General features: G+C 45.0%; 2 protein-coding genes across 3 annotated transcripts in view; one reads left to right on the top strand and one right to left on the bottom strand.

The window, feature by feature from the left end:
- The first annotated feature begins 821 nt into the window (after window positions 1-821).
- PARS2 (prolyl-tRNA synthetase 2, mitochondrial) lies at window positions 822-4,577 on the top strand. Of its 2 annotated transcripts, none has more exons than XM_066376381.1 (3): window positions 822-963; window positions 1,668-1,848; window positions 2,410-4,577. In XM_066376381.1, exon 3 carries the CDS (start codon window positions 2,439-2,441, stop codon window positions 3,864-3,866), a length of 1,428 nt encoding a protein of 475 aa, XP_066232478.1. In that variant the 5' UTR covers window positions 822-963; window positions 1,668-1,848; window positions 2,410-2,438; the 3' UTR covers window positions 3,867-4,577. The 2 variants fall into 2 exon arrangements, with proteins under 2 accessions (XP_066232478.1, XP_066232477.1); XM_066376380.1 differs by having other exon boundaries at window positions 822-1,005.
- A 6,311-nt stretch (window positions 4,578-10,888) lies between these two features.
- Window positions 10,889-20,732, bottom strand: part of TTC4 (tetratricopeptide repeat domain 4) — a 30,999-nt gene continuing 21,155 nt past the window's right edge. Inside the window, exons 8-10 of the mRNA XM_066376379.1 lie at window positions 20,531-20,612; window positions 16,912-16,994; window positions 10,889-12,005 (exon numbers count right to left, since the gene is read on the bottom strand). Coding sequence (XP_066232476.1) covers window positions 11,903-12,005; window positions 16,912-16,994; window positions 20,531-20,612 — 268 coding nt within the window. The 3' untranslated portion in view covers window positions 10,889-11,902. The remainder of the gene's footprint in view (window positions 12,006-16,911; window positions 16,995-20,530; window positions 20,613-20,732) is intronic.

Here is a 20,732-nt window from a genome sequence, read left to right as displayed (position 1 = left end):
TATTACTCAGGGAGAGTTATATGACATGCAGCTCCTACCTCAGTCATCTACACTTGTGCCCAGTGTCTAGAACATTCTTCCCCTACATTTCTGCAAAGCTCTCTCATCTCCTTCAAGTCTTTGCTGAAATGGGACCTTCTCAATGATGCTCTCTTGATCATTCTATTTTAAATTGCAACCACTTGACAACCACCTGTGCCCTTCCCTAATTAATTTTTCTCCATAGTATTTAACAGCATCTGACTGATGGATCCTGTCTTCATATAAAATTTTGATAATTTGTTCACCATGGACTTTTTGCATTAATTTTTAAATTAATTGCTTTAAAATATCTTTTCTCTGAGTTCTCTGGCCTCCCCTTAGTTTCACTGTATTTGTTTATCCATTAGAAGGTCAGCTACATTGAATACAGGGAATTTTGTTTGTTTTTGTTCATTATTCCCAGTTGCTACAACAGTAGCTGGCACATGGTAGCTGCTCAAAAAATATTTTATCAGTGAAAGTTTGATTTAGCGTCTTAAAGACTTCCTTTTTCCAATTGTTTAAAAATGTTTACTCTATTTAAATTGAAAGCCTGTAAAATAACGGGGTAGATTTCAAACAAGGCCGGCTGTTGTCATAGTTACATTATCGCCAGCGGTTCTAGTCAGAGAGCGGGGCGGGCCCTAGCCGTGGGAGGGAACACCAGACTGAAAACCCGGAAAACAGTCTTTGACCATAGAGTTACGCCTCCGTAAGTCCTAGAGAGCACTTCCGGGACGGTGATCCGGCCACTTTGATCTTGGGGAGAGTCGAGTTCTTTCTCCTTGGCTGAGCTTCCTTCCGGAAAACTTCTCACTTGTCTACAAGTTGAGTGGGGCTAGCCTACTGAGAACAGCTTGTGATTGGCTAGAAAGGCAGGAGGCGGAGTTTGGGAAGGCACTCCCTCCCCACGCCTGCTCCCGGCGCAGGCGTGTTGGCCCGGTACGGTGGTCTTATAGGAGGCGTTGGCTGGGGCTGCAGTTGGTGAGCGTGGGTGACAGCGAGGGCTGAGGAACCTGCGAGGGGCGGCCGAATGAAGAGAGGGCTCTGGGCGCGCACACCTAGGACCCTGGTGTCCGCTTTCCCACGTGCATCGTTTTTGGGTTGGGGGGGTCACAGTCACATAAACTTTTGGATACTTCTCACCTAGGCTAATTTTCCTCTATGGAAAATTGAGATCTAGACTTCCTCCCTTGTCTACCTCAGGCGTGAGGTGTTCCTAGAAATGCCAGCCCTGGAAAGACCTTCAGGGATCACCTGGTGGCTGAGCCAGACTTCCCATTTTACATATGGAAAAACTGAGGTCCGGAAAATGGAATCCTTTGACGGACGGGGTCACCAGCCAGTGACCGCCGAGCTGGTTCTTAGAACTAGGTTTGGAGTTCCATTGCTGTTTTATGCAGCATGGTACGTAATGGAGACTTCGTGGATGGAGACTCCAGATGTGGCCCTGTGCTCATCTGTCAACTCACTTGACACAGTAACACCTCAGAGCCTCCCCTCCCTTTCCGTGAGTTGGGCATAATGATAATAGTGAATTCTTTGTGCCTCTTACTAGTATACCAATTACTGTTATAAGCACTTTATTCAATTTTCCTGCCAAATTTCTAATAACATTTTTTAAAATTTTTATTTATTGATTTTAGCGAGAGAGAAAGGGAGAGAGAGAGACAGGAACATGGATCTCTTCCTGTATGTGCCCTGACCAGGGATTGAACTGGCAACCTCTGTGCTTCGGGACAATGCTCTAACAAACCAAGTTATCCGGCCATGGCTGTTCCAATAACTTTTTATAACTCTTCTAAATTCACACGGTGAACCTATAAGGTAGGTTCTATTGTATTAGCATTTTACAGATGAAGAAACTGAGCACAGAGGGGTTAAGTCACATGTCCCAAGCTGCACATGTCTCTTCACAGTATGCTGTTATATTTTAATAAGTGGGAAAATATTGATTTGTTTTTACGTGGCTGTAAGAGGTAAGAAAAGTATACTGCTCACAAAAATTAGGGGATCAAGGAATGTGCAGATACTCCAGTACTTTCAGCCTTTTGTATAATGCATTTTCACCAATGAAATAAAAGTTGGTTTTGCATCTCATTTGCATAATTGAACTTTCTTTGACTTGATGTTTGCTTTTCTGATGTTCTTGTTTAATAAAAAAAATATCAAATGCTTTTTTTTATTGCTTCATATTCATTTTGAAATATCCCCTAATTTTTGTGAGCAGTATAGTACTTGGATCTATTAGGAAATTGGAAATGAAAAGATTTGCATCTGCAGAATCAGTGGCTGTCTTAGAAGGTTGTTGGACGCCAGACTGAGCTGACAACTTTAAGGTGTCAGACACAGTTAACACTTATTTCTGCACAACTCATTTTTCTCCAGGCACAAGTGCGTCCCTGTGCCAGGGTGTCATGGAAGGGCTGCTGACAAGATGTAGAGCACTGCCCACCCTGGCCACCTGCACCCACCAGCGCTCTGGGTACGTTCCCCGCAGGTTTCACTGCTGTGCCCCAGGGAGAGGGAAGCGCTTGGTGCTGTCCCGTATGTTCCAGCCTCAGAACCTTCGGGAAGACCAGATGCTTTCCTTGGAAGGCAAATCTGGCAACCTGAGCTGTAAGAGCCAGCGGCTGATGCTGCAGGTGGGCCTGATACACCCAGCAAGCTCTGGCTGTTACTACCTCCTGCCTTATACTGTTCGTGCCATGGAGAAGCTGGTGCGGGTGATTGACCAGGAGATGCAAGCCATTGGTGGGCAGAAGGTCAACATGCCCAGCCTCAGCCCAGCAGAGCTCTGGCAAGCCACCAACCGGTGGGACTTGATGGGCAAGGAGCTGCTAAGACTTAGAGACAGACACGGCAAGGAATACTGCTTAGGACCAACTCACGAGGAAGCCATTACAGCCCTGGTCGCCTCCCAGAAGACACTGTCCTACAAGCAGTTCCCATTCCTGCTGTACCAGGTGACAAGGAAGTTTCGGGATGAGCCCAGGCCCCGCTTTGGTCTTCTCCGTGGCCGAGAGTTTTACATGAAGGACATGTACACCTTCGACTCCTCCCCAGAGGCTGCCCGACAGACCTACAGCCTGGTGTGTGATGCCTACAGCAGCCTGTTTGACAGGCTGGGGCTGCATTGCCTCAAGGTCCAGGCAGACGTGGGCAGCATCGGGGGCACAATGTCTCATGAGTTCCAGCTACCAGTGGATATTGGAGAGGACTTGCTTGCAATTTGTCCCCGCTGCAGCTTCTCTGCCAACATGGAGACACTAGACTTGTCACAAACGAACTGCCCTGCTTGCCAGGGACCACTGACCAAAACCAAAGGCGTTGAGGTGGGGCACACATTTTACCTGGGCACCAAGTACTCCTCCATTTTCAATGCCCAGTTTATTAACATCCATGGCAAACCATCCCTGGCTGAAATGGGGTGTTATGGCTTAGGTGTGACACGGATCTTGGCTGCTGCTATTGAGATTCTTTCTACAGAAGACTGCATTCGCTGGCCTGGCCTGCTGGCTCCTTACCAAGTCTGCCTCATCCCCCCAAAGAAGGGCAGTAAGGAGGAGGTGGCTGCAGAGCTCACCGAGCACCTGTATGACCATGTGACAGAGGCGGTGCCGCAGCTTCATGGGGAGGTCCTGCTGGACGACAGGACCCATCTGACCATTGGAAACAGACTGAAAGATGCCAACAAATTTGGCTACCCCTTTGTGATCATCACCGGCAAGAGGGCCTTAGAGGACCCTGCCCATTTTGAGGTTTGGTGCCAGAACACCAATGAGGTGGTCTTCCTCACCAGAGAAGCAGTCGTGGAGTTACTAAGCCAAGTGCAGGTTGTCTAAATGCACCTAATCTGTCCCTGCCTCATCTCTCGTTCCCTTGGAGTTCATTCTAATGCTGCCTTTCCTGTATTCCTTTCTGGCGCTGGTTTCTCCAGAAACAGGGCCTCTTGTAGAAGGTGAGCACATGTTAAGGAAACCAATTTTTATCTACTCATTTGTTCAAGCTATTTGTATTTAAAGTCATTAACTTAGTCCCTTTTTCTGGACTGGCCAATGCTGCCACATACCATTCCTTTTCTATCTCAATGTGAAAGCTTCTGTTAGGCAGGGAAGCAAGAAGGAGCTGACTTCTCGTCCTGGCCCTCCAAGATGAGAGTCACTTTCCTTCCCTCAGCTGAGTTTGTGGGGTGGGCGTGGCTGGTGGCCAAGGCCTTCCCAGCTCCGTAGTCTGACCACAGGCTACTTGCTGCAAAGAGTCTGGAGAGCAGGCCCCCAGTCCTCCTCCATTGAACATGTCCTCTCCCCTACTGGGGCCTGTTTCCCCATCTGTGACATGAGAAAATGGAATTAGATCTGTAACATCCTTAACAGCTGTCTGTCACTTGGCTGCTTCCATGAGAGGTTCCTGAGAGGCATTTGTTTCCTCTGATCCTCCTGAGTCTAAGCTACCCAGATAGCTGATATAATCAGCTAATGGTCCCAATAGACTTGGCTCTAATGAGGTAGCTCTGCACTGAGATCATGTATTGATTGAATAAAGTCAAACTATTGGGATGAGTCTTGCACATTCATTTGAAACAGTGGTGACATCTGCCATCTTAATAGTGTAGTGGCACGCTATCTTAAGAGTCTTCGTTCCTTTCTTTTTCTACTGTTTCATACTCCATTCCAAAAGGGAAAAAATGAGAAAGTGTGTTTTAAACTGTCTCCCACAAATATCAGGGCTAGCAGGCTTCTAGTGCCACGGTGACCCCGTCCTCATGCAGAGTAGGATCCGAGAGCCATGATGAGTGAGTATTAAAGGCCCTGCCTGATTATGTGGGAAACCAGGAGCTAACCTGAGCCACTACTGCAGTGCTGCCTGCTTTCGTTGCTCCTGCTCACCAGGTTAGGGTCTCGATATGTCCAAATCTAACAAGAGACTAATGAGGGCAAGCTTAAAGCTACCCCCTCCGGAAACATGCCTGACAACTCCTGGAAGCGGGTTTCCTCTGGCTCCCCAGCACTGTCCCGTTCAGCCCTGGTGGCGGTCCTTGTTCAGGACCACACAGCTCCTTGTTTGGTGGGTGCGGATTCTGACAGCAAACCTGAAAAGGCCTCTGGTAGTTGATGCTCAGCTCCGAGGCCAGGGTCCTAAGCGGATTCCAAGTGCACTGCAGTTCTTGCCTTGGCTAGTTGTTCCACAGCCACAGGACTTCCCAGCAGCTTGCTAGCAGGGGTCTCAAACTCAACTCAGCATGTGGGCCGCAGAGCAAGATCACAGCTGTTAGGCAAATACAAGTAGGCCCCTAGGCTTACTTAATTTTATCCAAAATATTTTGAACTTCGTGGATTAGTCTGCGGGCCGCACAAAATTGTTCGGCGGGCCGCGAGTTTGAGACCCCTGTTTAGAGTAACCCCACTCCAAGCACATACCACCAGATTCCCCAATTAATGCGTGTGCCTAATGACTCCCAGCCTACCCCTGGAGCTCAGGCCCAGCATTCAGGCCAGGAGGTGCGATTCTGACAGCAAACCTGAAAATGCTGGATTGTAAGGGAGTTCACTGTTGGCTGCACATTGGAACCACCTCCCCCCCCCCCCCCCCCCCCCCGTTTTAGTTATAGCCTTGGGGGAATTTTAAAGCTCCTGGTTGATTCTAATATGCAAAGCCCATTGAGAGCCTACTTTGTAGCTGAGTGTTTGAGTAATTTCAGTTGTATATTATCAGACTGATACGCGCTCTCTGCTTTTAATGGTCTGGTAGTCATTTATTTGTGAGGGAATTGCCATGGGCCGCTATGCTGTGAGGCCTTTTATACACCGTTTTCAGACCTTGAAACTGCCAGTGAGCAAACCTGAAGTTGAAGCAACTTACTAATGCACAGCTCTTAAGTATCAGAACTAGAATCCAAACACTGACCAAAACCTCTGCCCTAGCCACTGCACTGCATGGTCTTTGCCTGTGCAAAAGTGATATCATTAAATAAAACTGAATTATGTATGTCTATCTAATCAAGTTAGCCTAAAATTAGATGAGAAATTAGAATTTGTGCAAATGTGTGTATATATTTAAATTTGTGCTCTATAATCTTATGTATGGAAGGCTAGCCAAATGTAAGCACTTTTAAAAACCAATTAATTTTAAACTCTTCACAAATATGTGACTGATCTGAGTATGATGTAGAATCGTGGCACTTAAGAGTGGGAGCCTGCCTGTCCAACCCTTGCTTCACAGATGGGAAATAAGCCTAGAGTGGGAATTCACCTACCACATGCCATCTGACTGGCAAAATACCTGATTGCAGGCCAGGTGCTACTTCCCCTAAATTAGGTACTTCTGGTTGATCTCACTGTATTAAGAGGTGTGGCTAGATCAGAGCCTTTGAGCTACAAAAACCTCGTAGGTATGAAAACAGTACCCGTCCTTTACTTTCCAAAGTAGACAAACCTGGGAAGTGCAATGGTTTGCCCAAGGTCAAGTTGAACTGAAACCTAGGTGTCCTGATTACTAAGCCAATTTTTCTTCTAGTAGCCAGGGGCAGTATCATTTGGTTGAAAGATCAGAAGATACATAATCCTAGATCCAGCTCTAGGACCTTAGACAAATTGCTTGCCCTTTGTGCATTTCAGATTCTTCATCTGTAAGATGTCCTCATGGTAATGGTACCCACTTCCCAGTGTTGTCTGGAGGTTTGCTGAGCTCACTTATATGAAATGCTTAACCCTTAGTATGCTCTCAGGAAACACTTCCTTCATACCAGACTTGGGTCTTGTTTTCTTGATGTGATGCTTTACAACCTTCCTGGGGAATACCACCAGCAAGAACTATGTAACACCTGCCGTGCAGAATGGTTCCATCTCCTTTGTGGAAAGGAGAAATATTAAAATCGTATGCCTTTCTCCTTCCTGTACCTGCCAGTGTTATCTCTTGCCATAAATTGGTGAAATGGAAATGCCAGCAAAGTAAAAGGTACAGGCTGTATTATCATTGCTCCTTCCTTGGGGAGATCTAGAAGCAACTGGCAAGGAAATATTTAGCAAAATTAATACTTGGGGACAAAAGCTGATGCATAACAAAACCATTGTGTAAATCAAGCTCAGGATGTAAATCATGGGCTCCATTAATATTCACTGTTTTAATGGAAGAAACACCTGCTGGGCTATTCATAAAGGAGCTTTGCAGAAATCTGTTGAAATTGTCATTTCCTTAACTAGCTGAGTGCCAGGCCTCTTCACAGAGTTCCCACTGTCCATTTCTACACCAAGGCACTAGAATGCTTTTTAGAGTGACCTGTTATACATCCGAGGGCATGTAAAGCTTTGTTTTAGAGTTAGGAAAAGATTTTATAATTGTGGATATTTCCCATAATGTGGGAAATGGGAAAATATTTTTATGATGTTATTGCAAACTTAGGGGTCATTTGAAAAAAAAAATCAACATTCTTCACTTGATTTAAAATAATGGCTTATATCACAATGACCCAGACTAGAGAGTGGAGTCAGACTTCCTGGGCCAATTGATAGCCATGTGACCTTGTACAAGTATGACCATGACCTTCCTCATACTCCCAGCCTTTCCTGGTAAAAGAACATTGCCTGGCTCACAGCAGGTGGCAGCTGCCCTTGTCGGGCCAGTTAGCCATTAGCACACAGTCAGCATGAGGAGGTGGTGCATATGGGCCAGCAGAAGGGGGTGGCACCTTCAGGCTTCCCACATCCAGACACCACTTTGGTGAAGGCATCGCATCCACTCCTGTTAAACCAGCAGCTTTAAAGTTTGCTGACTCCTATGGTAAAAGCTTAATTGCCCTTGGCCTAATTAAAACTTTAGGGCTAGGAAGGTGAGGAGGAGGCACTTAGCACTTAATGCTGAGGATGCCCCATTTGCAAGGGTAGAACTTGTTGCTCAAGCTCACCCAGAAAGCTCGTGGACAGGAGCCTCATTGGTAGGGTGTTAGGTGCTGTGGGTGTTCAGCTGTGGGCACTGGCAGGAGTTTCTGCAGACAGTGGACTCTTCTACCCAGGCAGACAAGTTGGGGACATTGCATGACTGAATGCCAAGACTGTTCCATAACCTTGGAGTAGGAAAGAGCCACTGGTCTTGTTACCATTAATATCTCCTGCAAGATTTAGGGGAGTCCTGAATCCAAGTTCTGGCTATACTTTTCACAAGCTAGCTGATTTTGGACAAATTACTACCCTCTCTGTGTCACTTTTCTCATCAGTATAATGGTGCTATAAAGCTACTTGCCTCTTAGAGGTGATTGAGCCATTCCACATAAAGCACTTAGAATGTTGTCTGGCACATCCTAAGTGCTCCATAGATGGCAGCTGTTACTACCGAGCCAGGCCAGCATACACTCTGCCCCTGGCATATGCCTTTTCAAGACTCCTTGCCTTTGTTTGAAGGCCTCCCACTTCACCCCATCCTGCCAATGCTTTAACTTCATGGCCCACATCCATCACGTGTGGTGGCTTTCACCCCTGATCTGTTCAGGGGTGGAAAAGCTCTGCCTCAAGTCAAGGATGCTGAGGATGCTGGTGCCTTGGCCTCTTCTCTGGACTTTAATTTCCTCATCTGTAAAATGAGGTGGAGGAGGGTTGAGTCCTTATGGGAGTTCTGACTTGGCTCTGCTAGAGTCCTAGGTAAAGGCCAGTCCTGCATGCCCCACTCAAAGCATCTGTACTTGCACCCCAGCCCTGCAAGCTCTGACCCTGACCAGTAAAGTCTTGGAGCGTAGGGTCTACACATGCCAGGTCTGTGGCTTGCAGGAATCCCTGCTCTGTGGGGCTGCTCCTAAATCTGTGCCTGTTCCAATCTCTTGGAGATCAAAGAGGATGGCAGGGGTCAGAGTTGGCAGACCCATGGGCTGGCAGGCCAGGAGCCTTCCTGAAGGTGTAAGACGGGCACATTGGGCTTAGCCTGGAAGTGCCATTGATGCCAGTGTGTGCACAAGTCGGGCCTTGGAACAGGACCCTGGTGTATTTTTTTTTTCATTCACCCATCTATTCATCAGCACACACACTCTCACTGAGCTCCTACTGTGTCAGGCCTGGTCACTCAGGCAAATCCCTCTTTGGCTCCTGCCCACTGCAAGCTTGCCCTCTGGAAGGCTTAGTGCAGCATTTCTTAAACTAGTATTGACAATTTGGGACAGATAATTCTTTACTGGGGGCTGTCCTGTGCACTATGGGATGTTTAGCAGCATCCCTAGCTTCAACTCACTGGATGACAGTAACATTTCATCAAGTTGTGATGGTCAAAAATGTCTCTTGGCCCTGGCTGGTGGCTCCATGGATAGCGCGTTGGTCCGGCATATGGATACCCCGGGTTTGAACCTAGTCAGGGCACAGAGGAGAAGCAACCATCTGCTTCTCCTGCCCTCTGTCTCTCTCTTTTTTCCTCTTTCCCCTCCCGCAGCCAGTGGCTATGTTGGTTTGAGTGTGGTCCCACACACTGAGGATAGCTCTGTTGGAGCACATCAGCCTCAGGCACTAAAAATAGTTTGGTACTCAAGCAATGGCCCAAAATGGAGTTGCTGGGTGGATCCTGGTTGGGGCACATGCAGGAGTCTGCCTTATTGTCTCCCCTCTTCTCACCTAAAATAATAATAATAATAATAATAAATGAAAATAAAAAATAAAGTAAAAAAAGTAAAAAATGTCTCTAGACTTTGGCAGATGTCCACTTGGGTACAAAATTGACTCTGGTTGAGAACCATTGGATTAATGTTAACAGTCTGCATAGATGTACACCTGGATACAGTCTATTAGGGTTAAGAGGTGGTTATTGAGTAATTATGTACAAGGCACTTGACTGATCACTTTGCATACCGTATCTGCACAGAAGTGCCATAGACACACCTATGAGGTGGCTACAGCAAAACATTTTACAGATGGAAGTAGGCTCGTAGCAGTCCCTTCCTCACAGTCATAGCAAGTCAACCACTAGGATCCTACTTCTGGTCTAAGTTTGCCATTCCAAGTCTCTTTTCTCTCTTTCCGGTTCTGCCTGACCCCCACGTGGAAGGACAGGCAGGGACAGAAGGGAAGGGAGAGCAGAAGCTGGCCGATGACCTCAACTGCCAGGAGCCTTACGAAACCCTTGTCAGGTGCATATATATTTTTTTCTTTTTTTAAATTTATTTATTTTTTACAGAGACAGAGAGTGAGTCAGAGAGAGGGATAGACAGGAATGGAGAGAGATGAGAAGCATCAATCATCAGTTTTTCATTGCGTGTTGCGACACCTTAGTTGTTCGATTGCTTTCTCATATGTGCCCTGACCACGGGCCTTCAGCAGACCGAGTAACCCCCTGCTGGAGCCAGCGACCTTGGGTCCAAGCTGGTGGGCCTTTGCTCAAACCAGATGAGCCCGCGCTCAAGCTGGCGACCTCGGGGCCTCGAACCCAGGTCTTCTGCATCCCAGTCCGACGCCCCATCCACTGCGCCACCGCCTGGTCAGACAGGTGCATATATTTTTTGATGTACCACCTGCTGTCATTGGGCATCTCATCCAGCCTCACAGTGTCCTGGAAGGGGGCAGGGTAATCTGTCTCACAGAGGAGTAAGGAGGTACACTGGAACCCGCTTTGCGCCAAGACAGTGAGGTGGCTGGAGTCAGCAGCTACAGGGAACCCTGCAATGCCTGCCTGGGTTGTTGCTAACTGAATGTCAGGCCTCTTACACAGAGAATCAAGCAGGAGTCTCTAGCTGGGAAGCAAGGGAGGGTGTCCTTAGAGTGGCCTCGGCCAAGCTTAGGATGGTGTCTGGACTTCAGCTTCCTGGCCACAAGCTGCATGGCTCTTCGTAAATATTCCACAGCATGTTGCCCTTCAAAGACAAGGAAGCACACAGCACAAAACCCCACATTAGTCCATCTTAAGGACAGCAGCTGGTTTCAGTTTAATGATGTATTAGCTTTGCTGTAGTAACAACCAACCAAATCTCAGTGCTATTACTACTACAAACATTTATCTCCCGTCATGTTACAATCAGTGGCTTCAGGGCAGCTGCGGCAGCTCGACTGCAGATGTCTTACCATTCCGGCACACAGGCGGAAGGAACAGCCCCAATCTGGGAACTGTTCTCATGGCAGAGAAAAGAACATAGCCTTTCATACCCATGGCTCTTCAGGGAAGTACACCCCTCCCTTTTGGGATGGGGTTGGCACTGCAAGAAGTCACATGGCTTACAGGTAAGGACATGTAAAATCCAACAGGTAAAAGCTATGACAATGACTCAACATGCACAAATATTTTTCAGTTTAATAGGAACAAAATCCTGAAATGTGAAAATTAGGGAAGAATGCAAAGTCCACTGTTCAAGTGTATCACAGTCCCCCATATTGCAAAGACCAGGAAATCTGGCAAATATTTTAGGGGTTCTGGAGAACCCTAGATTTTAGATGTTTATAGAGGCAAACATCTAAACAGGACCCGGCTTTCCTGGCCCCATCTCACACCAAGGCCTAACCAGGGGACAAGGTCTCTCAGCTTTAATGACGTAAAACTGTAGCTGTGGTCACTGGATCCTAAGTCAGTCCAGTAAGTTCTTCAGGTCAGTTGCTGTGGTAACTGCAACAAATCGTCCCTTCAGAAATGGAGGCCAGTAACCAACACAACTCACAGTGAGTATAAGGAGGTCATGACCAAGGCACAAGTTTTGTATCAACCGCGGAGAGTGAAGACCTGCTGAGGCTTTGACCAGAACGGCAGCAGTTCAGGGAAGTCAGTAGCCCCTCCCCTCCCACCACGTGAGGAAGAACTGCCCCAAGGTGGCAGAGAGAAAGCACAGGATTGTATGAGTATGCCAACTGAAGCAAGTACGCTGTATTCCAGGCAGAAGAGGATCAGGGAGGAGATCCTGGGGGCCTGGCTCCGCAGCTTGCATCGGTCACTTGACTCGGTGCACCTTTCTCTCCTGGAGATACTTTCTACAAAAAGTAGAGGATCCCACAAAGACCAAAAATGCTGGTGTCAGGGCTTTTATAAAATACCTGTAGTGAACACAATAAAAGAGAAGGATTATTTGAATTGCAATCTTAATCATCCATGGACCTTCCTAACAACATTCAAGGTGAACCTTTGAATGTGAATCAACATTAAAATGCAAGTTTAGCCATTTATTTGTTGGGTTGTTTATAAATATGGCAAATTAGCATGACCCGGCCCCCATATAACCTAGCCAGACCTTTTGGGTCAGTCCTCTAGCACCAAGGTCTGTGGCTAAGCATGACATAAAACTACAAGAACATGCTTTCATTCATTCATTCAATAGTGAATATCCAGGAAAAGCCAGGCACTGTGCTGAAAACAAAGATTAAAAAAACAACAAAAACCACTGTCCCTGCTCTCAATCCCTGAGGGAAGGGAGATAAATAATTCACAGCTGCAGGGCACAACCGTAGAAGCATTTGTGAGGTATATCGTTAGCCCACGGGCTATGACTTCCTCTATGAGAAAGAAGAATCTGGAAAGGTTTCCTGGAAATGTCTTGTCTGAGTTTGACTTGAATTTGGAAAAGGGGTCGTGATGGGGCATGGGGGGTAAAGCCAGGCAGTGCAGGTCACAGAACATTTGCTGGTGCTGGGCATAAAGCAAACGGAGTGGGGCAGGTTGGAAAAATGAGAAGGCCGTGCCCTCCTGGATGAGAGGTGTTAGCATTACCCAATGTACTTGCGTCTGGACAGAGTGGCCTGTATCTCGGCTCTACCCAGTGCAGGGTCTTAAGTTACTGGAAACCTGTCCTGGGTAGCCTCCTACCTATACCAGTCATTTAAAAAGCAATAGCGGCAAACCGAATACAACAACATATTAAAAAAATAATACATCATGATCAAGTGGGATTCATCCCAGAATCTCAAGGATGGTTCAACATACGCAAAACGGTTAACGTAATACACCATATCAACAAAACAAAGAACAAAAACCACATGATCTTATCAATAGATGCAGAAAAGGCTTTTGATAAAATACAACACAATTTTATGTTTAAGACTCTCAACAAAATGGGTATAGAAGGAAAATATCTCAACATGATAAAGGCCATATATGATAAACCATCAGCCAACATCATTTTAAACGGCATAAAACTGAGGACTTTCTACCTTAAATCAGGAACAAGACAGGGTTGTCCACTCTCTCCACTCTTATTTAACGTGGTGCTAGAAGTTCTGGCCAGAGCAATCAGACAAGACAAAGAAATAAAAGGCATCCATATCGGAAAAGAAGAAGTAAAGGTATCACTTTTTGCTGATGATATGATCCTATACATCGAAAACCCAAAGGACTCCACAAAAAGATTATTAGAAACAATAAACCAATACAGTAAGGTCGCAGGATACAAAATTAACATACAGAAGTCCATAGCCTTTCTCTATGCCAACAATGAAATATTAGAAAACGAACTCAAAAAAATAATCCCCTTCACGATTGCAACAAAAAAAATAAAATACCTAGGAATAAACATAACAAAGAATGTAAAGGACCTATATAATGAAAATTACAAAGCATTGTTAAGGGAAATCGAAAAAGATACAATGAGATGGAAAAATATTCCTTGTTCTTGGATAGGAAGAATAAATATAATCAAAATGGCCATATTACCCAAAGCAATATATAAATTTAATGCAATTCCCATCAAAATCCCTATGAGATTTTTTAAAGAAATGGAACAAAAAATCATCAGATTTATATGGAACTATAAAAAACCCCGAATAGCCAAAACAATCCTAAGGAAAAAGAATGAAGCTGGGGGCATTACAATACCTGACTTTAAACTATATTATAGGGCCACGATAATCAAAACAGCATGGTATTGGCAGAAAAATAGACACTCAGACCAATGGAACAGAATAGAAAGCCCAGAAATAAAACCACATATATATGGTCAAATAATCTTTGATAAAGGGGCCAACAACACACAATGGAGAAAAGAAAGCCTCTTCAACAAATGGTGTTGGGAAAACTGGAAAGCCACATGCAAAAGAATGAAACTCGACTACAGCCTGTCCCCGTGTACTAAAATTAATTCAAAATGGATCAAAGACCTAAATATAAGACCTGAAACAATAAAGTACATAGAAGAAGACATAGGTACTAAACTCATGGACCTGGGTTTTAAAGAACATTTTATGAACTTGACTCCAATGGCAAGAGAAGTGAAGGCAAAGATAAATGAATGGGACTACATCAGAATAAAAAGTTTTTGCTCAGCAAGAGAAACTGATATAAAAATAAACAGACAGCCAACTAAATGGGAAATGATATTTTCAAACAACAGCTCAGATAAGGGCCTAATATCCAAAATTTACAAAGAACTCATAAAACTCAACAACAAACAAACAAACAATCCAATAAAAAAATGGGAAGAGGACATGAATAGACACTTCTCCCAGGAAGAGATACAAATGGCCAACAGATATATGAAAAGATGCTCAGCTTCATTAGTTATTAGGGAAATGCAAATCAAAACTACAATGAGATACCACCTCACCCCTGTTAGATTAGCCATTATCAACAAGACGGGTAATAGCAAATGTTGGAGGGGCTGTGGAGAAAAAGGAACCCTCATTCACTGTTGGTGGGACTGTAAAGTAGTACAACCATTATGGAGGAAAGTATGGTGGTTCCTCAAAAAACTGCAAATAGAACTACCTTATGACCCAGCAATCCCTCTACTGGGTATATACCCCAAAACCTCAGAAACATTGATACGTGAAGACACATGTAGCCCCATGTTCATTGCAGCACTGTTCACAGTGGCCAAGACATGGAAACAACCAAAAAGCCCTTCAATAGAAGACTGGATAAAGAAGATGTGGCACATATACACTATGGAATACTACTCAGCCATAAGAAATGATGACATCAGATCATTTACAGCAAAATGGTGGGATCTTGATAACATTATAAGGAGTGAAATAAGTAAATCAGAAAAAAACAAGAACTACATGATTCCATACATTGGTGGAACATAAAAACGAGACTAAGAGACATGGACAAGAGTGTGGTGGTTACCAGGGGTGGGGGGAGGGAGGACAGGGGGAGAGTTAGGGGGAGGGGGAGGGGCACAGAGAACTAGATAGAGGATGGCGAAGGACAATCTGACTTTGGGCGAGGGATATGCAACATAATCTAATGACAAAATAACCTAGACATGTTTTCTTTGAATATATGTACCCTGATTTATTAATGTCATCCCATTACCATTAATAAAAATTCATTTTAAAAAAAAAAAAAAGGAAAAAAAATAAATAAATAAAAAGCAATAGCATTGACACTTTCTGAGAAGCATGAAATTGGTTCTCCACAAATCAATCTGTTTTCTGTTTAGATTTATCCCCCATTTTTTTTAAGATGAGGGAGAATGGCCTTTAAATTATCTAGGTAATTTGTTAATAACTGAGAAAATGAACAGCTAAAAATTTGTCAATAAAATAGAAAGGAATGTGATGCCATAAAAAACACTGCCAAGAGAAGTCATTAACTGTATTTTTAAAAATCTTGCCTTGGCCGGTTGGCTCAGCGGTAGAGCGTCGGCCTAGCGTGCGGAGGACCCGGGTTCGATTCCCGGCCAGGGCACACAGGAGAAGCGCCCATTTACTTCTCCACCCCTCCGCCGCGCTTTCCTCTCTGTCTCTCTCTTCCCCTCCCGCAGCTAAGGCTCCATTGGAGCAAAGATGGCCCGGGCGCTGGGGATGGCTCTGTGGCCTCTGCCTCAGGCGCTAGAGTGGCTCTGGTCGCAACATGGCGACGCCCCGGAGGGGCAGAGCATCGCCCCCTGGTGGGCAGAGCATCGCCCCATGGTGGGCGTGCCGGGTGGATCCCGGTCGGGTGCATGCGGGAGTCTGTCTGACTGTCTCTCCCTGTTTCCAGCTTCAGAAAAATGAAAAAAAAAAAAAAAAAAAAAAAAAATCTTCACCTCCTGCCTGTCAACCCAAAAGAGAAGCATAAAGAGCAGCTGGAAACCCTACTGAGTCAGTCCCCTATTTCAGGCCCCACCATCGACTAGTGCACTTAAAATCTGTACATCACTGTGCGAAGTTTACCTAAACAGCATCCTCTGTGGCTCCATACACCATCTCAGAACAAAGGTCCTGCTCCGTAGGCAGAACATTCAAGGTCTTCGCACACGGCTTTAACCTAGCTCTCCAGCCTCACTTTCCACCACACTCAACCATCTTCATTCCGCTAACAGGACTCTACGAGCCCCCAAACAAGAGCATTTGCTTTGCCCAAAGCTCAGGGAAAGTAGTCCAACAGTCAATTTATACATCTACTGAGGGCAAGTCTTCATACTCTAGGAAAATCCCAAAGCAGAAGAAAATGACAACTGCCAAATCCAACTGGCTGCCACTGCCACAAATGAAGGTGCACTTAGAGCAGTTTACAAAAGCACTGGACTCCCACTCGTCATCAGCTCTCAAATACCTGAGAAATAGGCAACAGTATGATTCCCATTCTGGAGGTGAGGAAGTCACCCCAGAGAGACAGTGTGTGCTCAGCCAGGAAATGATGAGTCACAGCCAGGAAATGATGATGTCTGACTTTAAAAGCCAATGCTCTCTCCATATAACAGTATCAGGGGACAGGGCACAATTGGGAGCAGGAGGGCCACCCCATCTGTCTTCAGGCACAAAAGCTAGCAGCTTCTCCCTCCTCAGACCAGTCCCATTCACTTCCCCAGCTGAGGGTGCCATGGCTGCAGTGCAGTGAGCTCAGCTGTCACATTGCCACCTGTTTAGCAAATGCCTGGCCAGTTTCCATGGCTGTCATCTCAACAGTTTTGTGTCCAGAGCAGAAGGGAGGAAGTATGAGGCAAGTGGTGGTGAAATGAGAACCTGGCTGTATCTCTGGGATGAGCATCTTCTGTGTTCTGCTCAGCCCCATGAAGTGACTCACCTGGGGTGCTGTAGCACTTGCAGCAGGGTGCTCTGGGGAAGAACCTGGTACAGTTCTTCCCTGTCCTCGTCCTCAAAGTAGACCTGCACAATTAACAGAGGAGCAGAAGTCAGATACAAACAAAGTGCTGCAGCAGCACCAGGCATGCTGAGGCCAAGTCTAGGGAAACATTAAAGAGATGGTGACCATTTTTAGCTGAATGCCTCCTGTACAACAGAGCTGTGGAATATAAAGCACTCAATCCTCACTCATGATACTATGAAAGGTATTATTGGCTAAATTTTACAAAGATAGAACCAAGCCTCAGAGAAGAGAAATAACTCACCAATGAAACTCAGCCAGTAAACAGAGGAACCAAGACTCAAGCCCAGGCCCTTCCCTAACAATTTAGTCCTAGAGCCATCAGGGGTGCGGGAAGAAAGCTATGACAGCCCAGAGCAGGGGAAAAGGATGTCCACACAGGGAACAGCCCAGTGCAGGTGTCAAAGCCCAAGCAGGGCTATAAAGCCCTCTCTCTATAGAAGGACTGTGACGGGGTCAGAGGTGCAATAGCCCAGCCAGTCAAGGAGGGGATCCCTGCTGGGAGCCAGCCAGCCTAAGTACGGTAAGAAGGGCTTCCTCATAAGATGGCTGTCCAGGGTAGGGTGTCAGAGCCCACGTTGGATGAGGAGGGTTTCCATGTATGGAGATGGCTGAGATGAGGTGTCAGAGCCTAACAAGGGTGAGGAAGGCAACCACTAATGGCAGGGAGAGGGCTGCCGTGGGGAGTGCGAACCCAAGTAGATTAAGGGGGGAGAGTTGTGCAGGGTGGCTGAACAGTAGGAGGAGTTACAGTATGTGTAGGATGAGGAGGGCACCTATGGAGCAGCAGCCTGATGTGGGGAGTTAAGAGTCCAAGTAGGGTGAGGAAGATTCTACATGGGAGAGGGGACAGTGGTGGTGTCAGGAGGGGGATTAAATATAGGGGGACTGATCAAATTAATAAACACAGTAAGAATAATAGAAGCCACTGTCACAAATATAGAAAGTAAAAAAAGAGATCCTGTGGTGTTGGATTAGAATTGAAGATACTGGCCCTGGCCGGTTGGCTCAGTGGATAGAGCATTGGCCTGGGTATGAATGTCATGGGTTTGATCCCCAGTTAGGGCACACATGAGAAGCTACCATCTGCTTCTCTACCCCTTCCTCTTCCCCATCTCTCTTTCTTTCACTCTCAAAGCCAGTGGCTCAGTGGGTTCGAGTGTCGGCCTTGGGAGCTGAGGATAGCTCAGTTGATTCGAGCATCAGCCTCAGATGGGGGATGCCAGGTGGATCCCGGTCGGGGCACATGTGGGAGTTTATCTCCCCTCCTCTCACTTACAAAAGAATAAATTGAAGATACTGTGAGACCTCATATTTCTTCTCTCTCTTCCTCCCTCTTTCTTTCTCGCTCTCTCTCTCTCTCACACACACACCCTTACTGCCACAGATCTTGGCTTCTAAATACCCTTTCGCACTAAAAAGAACCAAGGCTCCTTGGGAAAAAATGGTTGATTCCAGAGCTAGGATAAGAAAAGCACAATTTGAGCCTACACTGTCTTGTGCCAGATAGCAAGGAAATGCTTAAAATATGGGAACAAGTCAAAAGGACTCAGAAACAAATTTGAAGGGATTCCCACTGGCCAAATCTGAGATAATTTGAGTATAATATAGTCATAGTAACAGATTATATAACTCAAAATAGGAAACCATAAATCCACTGATATAAAAAAAATCATGTTGAAGGTTAAAAATGATAAGCAATGGGATATTTACATCATTTCAGAGTACCTCCCTATAAAATACTAATTACAAAGAGAGAAAGATTAACTTTATAGTACAGAAGACTATCAGAACCCCACCTCAATCTGGTGATAAAAGTGAATGTCATCAGAAATGGAACAAATTGAAATCAAGTACAACTGATAGGATGCAACAAGACACAGCATCACTTCTATGATATGCCAGTCAAATGTGCATAATCCACACCTAGTCACAGGAAACAAAAGACTAACCCACACTGATGGGCTTTCTACAAAATACCTGGTCTATAATCTTCAAAACTGTAAGATCTAGGCCCTGGCCAGCTGGATCAATGGTAGACTGTCGGCCTGGCGTGTGGAAGTCCCGGATTTGATTCCCAACCAGGGCACACAGTAGAGGCGCTCATCTGCTTCTCCACCCCTCTCCCTCTCCTTCCTCTCTGTCTCTCTCTTCCCCTCCCACAGCCAAGGCTCCAATGGAGCAAAGGTGGCCCTTGCACTGAGGATGGCTCCATGGCCTCTGCCTCAGGCACTAGAATGGCTCTGGTTGCAATGGAGCAATGGCCCAGGTGGGCAGAGCGTCACCCCCTGGTGGGCATGCCAGGTAGATCCCGGTCGGGCGCATGCGGGAGTCTCTCTGCCTCCCCACATCTCACTTCAGAAAAATACAAAAAAAAGAAAAGAAAAAAAAACTGGTAAGATCTAGAAAATCAAGGAAAGACTGAGAAACTCCTCTATAGCCTGAAGGAGATTAAAGGGACGTGACCACTAAATACAAAGTGCAATGTGGGATTCTGAACAGGTCTGTTTGCTATAAAGAACTTGACTGGGACAATGTGTAAAAACTGAATGGAATCTGAGTACAGGATGGCACTAGAGCAGTGATTTTCAACCTTTTTCATCTCATGGCACACATAACATTACTAAAATTCTGCGGCACACCAAAAAATATATTTTTTGCCAATCTGATAAAAAATAGGTATCATTTTGATTTATTCACACTGGACAGATATAGTTGTATTGGCTGTTGTCATTTTTTATTTGACAGCCTAAGAGAAAGAGGTCAGTGCATTGCATGTTTTAAAATTTTTTGTGGCACATAGGTTGAAAATCACTTCACTCGTGTATCAAAGTTAACTTCCTGATTTTGATGGTTGATTAGGATTGTGAAGGAAAATGTCCCTGTTTGTTTGTGGGAAACAGACAGTGAAGTATGCAGGGATAATGGGGGATCAGTTGGTATCTTATTCTGAAATGATTAGAAGACAAATTCTTTATACTGTAATTTGTGATTATTTTTAATCCCCAAAATAGAATATTATTCAGCCTTAAAAAGGAAATTCTGACATGTGCTACAACATGGATGAACCTTGAGGACATTATTTAAGTGAAATAAGCCAGTCACAAAGACAAATATTGTATGATTCTGCTCATATAAGGTATCTAAAGTAGTTGTCAAGTTCATAGAGACAGAAAGTACAACGGTGGTTTCTAGGGGTTGGGGAAAGGGAAAATAGGGAGTTATTTAATGGATACAGACGTTTACTTTGGGATGATGAAAATGGAGATGAATAGTGGTGATGATTGCATAATAATGTGACTGTACCTAATGGTACTGAACTATAATAATAATTATATATAATTTCATAACTATAATTAAAATAGCTAAAAATTGTATTTTATGGTAAATATACAGAACATAAGATTTACTATTTTTACTATTTTTATATATTTTATCATTTTATGTTCGTATATTTTACAATTTTTTTTTAAAAAGCAATGAAACCTCCACCCCCCTCAGAAAATCCCATAGAGGAACAAAATAAAACTTCTCTTACCTCTAAGTTATAAGGGCAGTATTTTTGCTCTAAGTCCCAAGAGGGTGTTTCACCAAACATCACCATTAGATGATCAATAAACCTAAGGATATAACATGCACTTTTTGGGTATCAATAACTCATGACCCACTTTCCCATATCACAGTCCCCAGACACCAAATAAGAGTTATCAGGAATGTATAAAACATAAAATGGAGGTGTA

Source organism: Saccopteryx leptura, chromosome 3, assembly GCF_036850995.1.
Source record: "Saccopteryx leptura isolate mSacLep1 chromosome 3, mSacLep1_pri_phased_curated, whole genome shotgun sequence".
NCBI classification, from domain to species: domain Eukaryota; kingdom Metazoa; phylum Chordata; class Mammalia; order Chiroptera; family Emballonuridae; genus Saccopteryx; species Saccopteryx leptura.
Note: the sequence above shows the minus strand (reverse complement) of the source record. Positions and strands in the feature narration are given on the sequence as shown.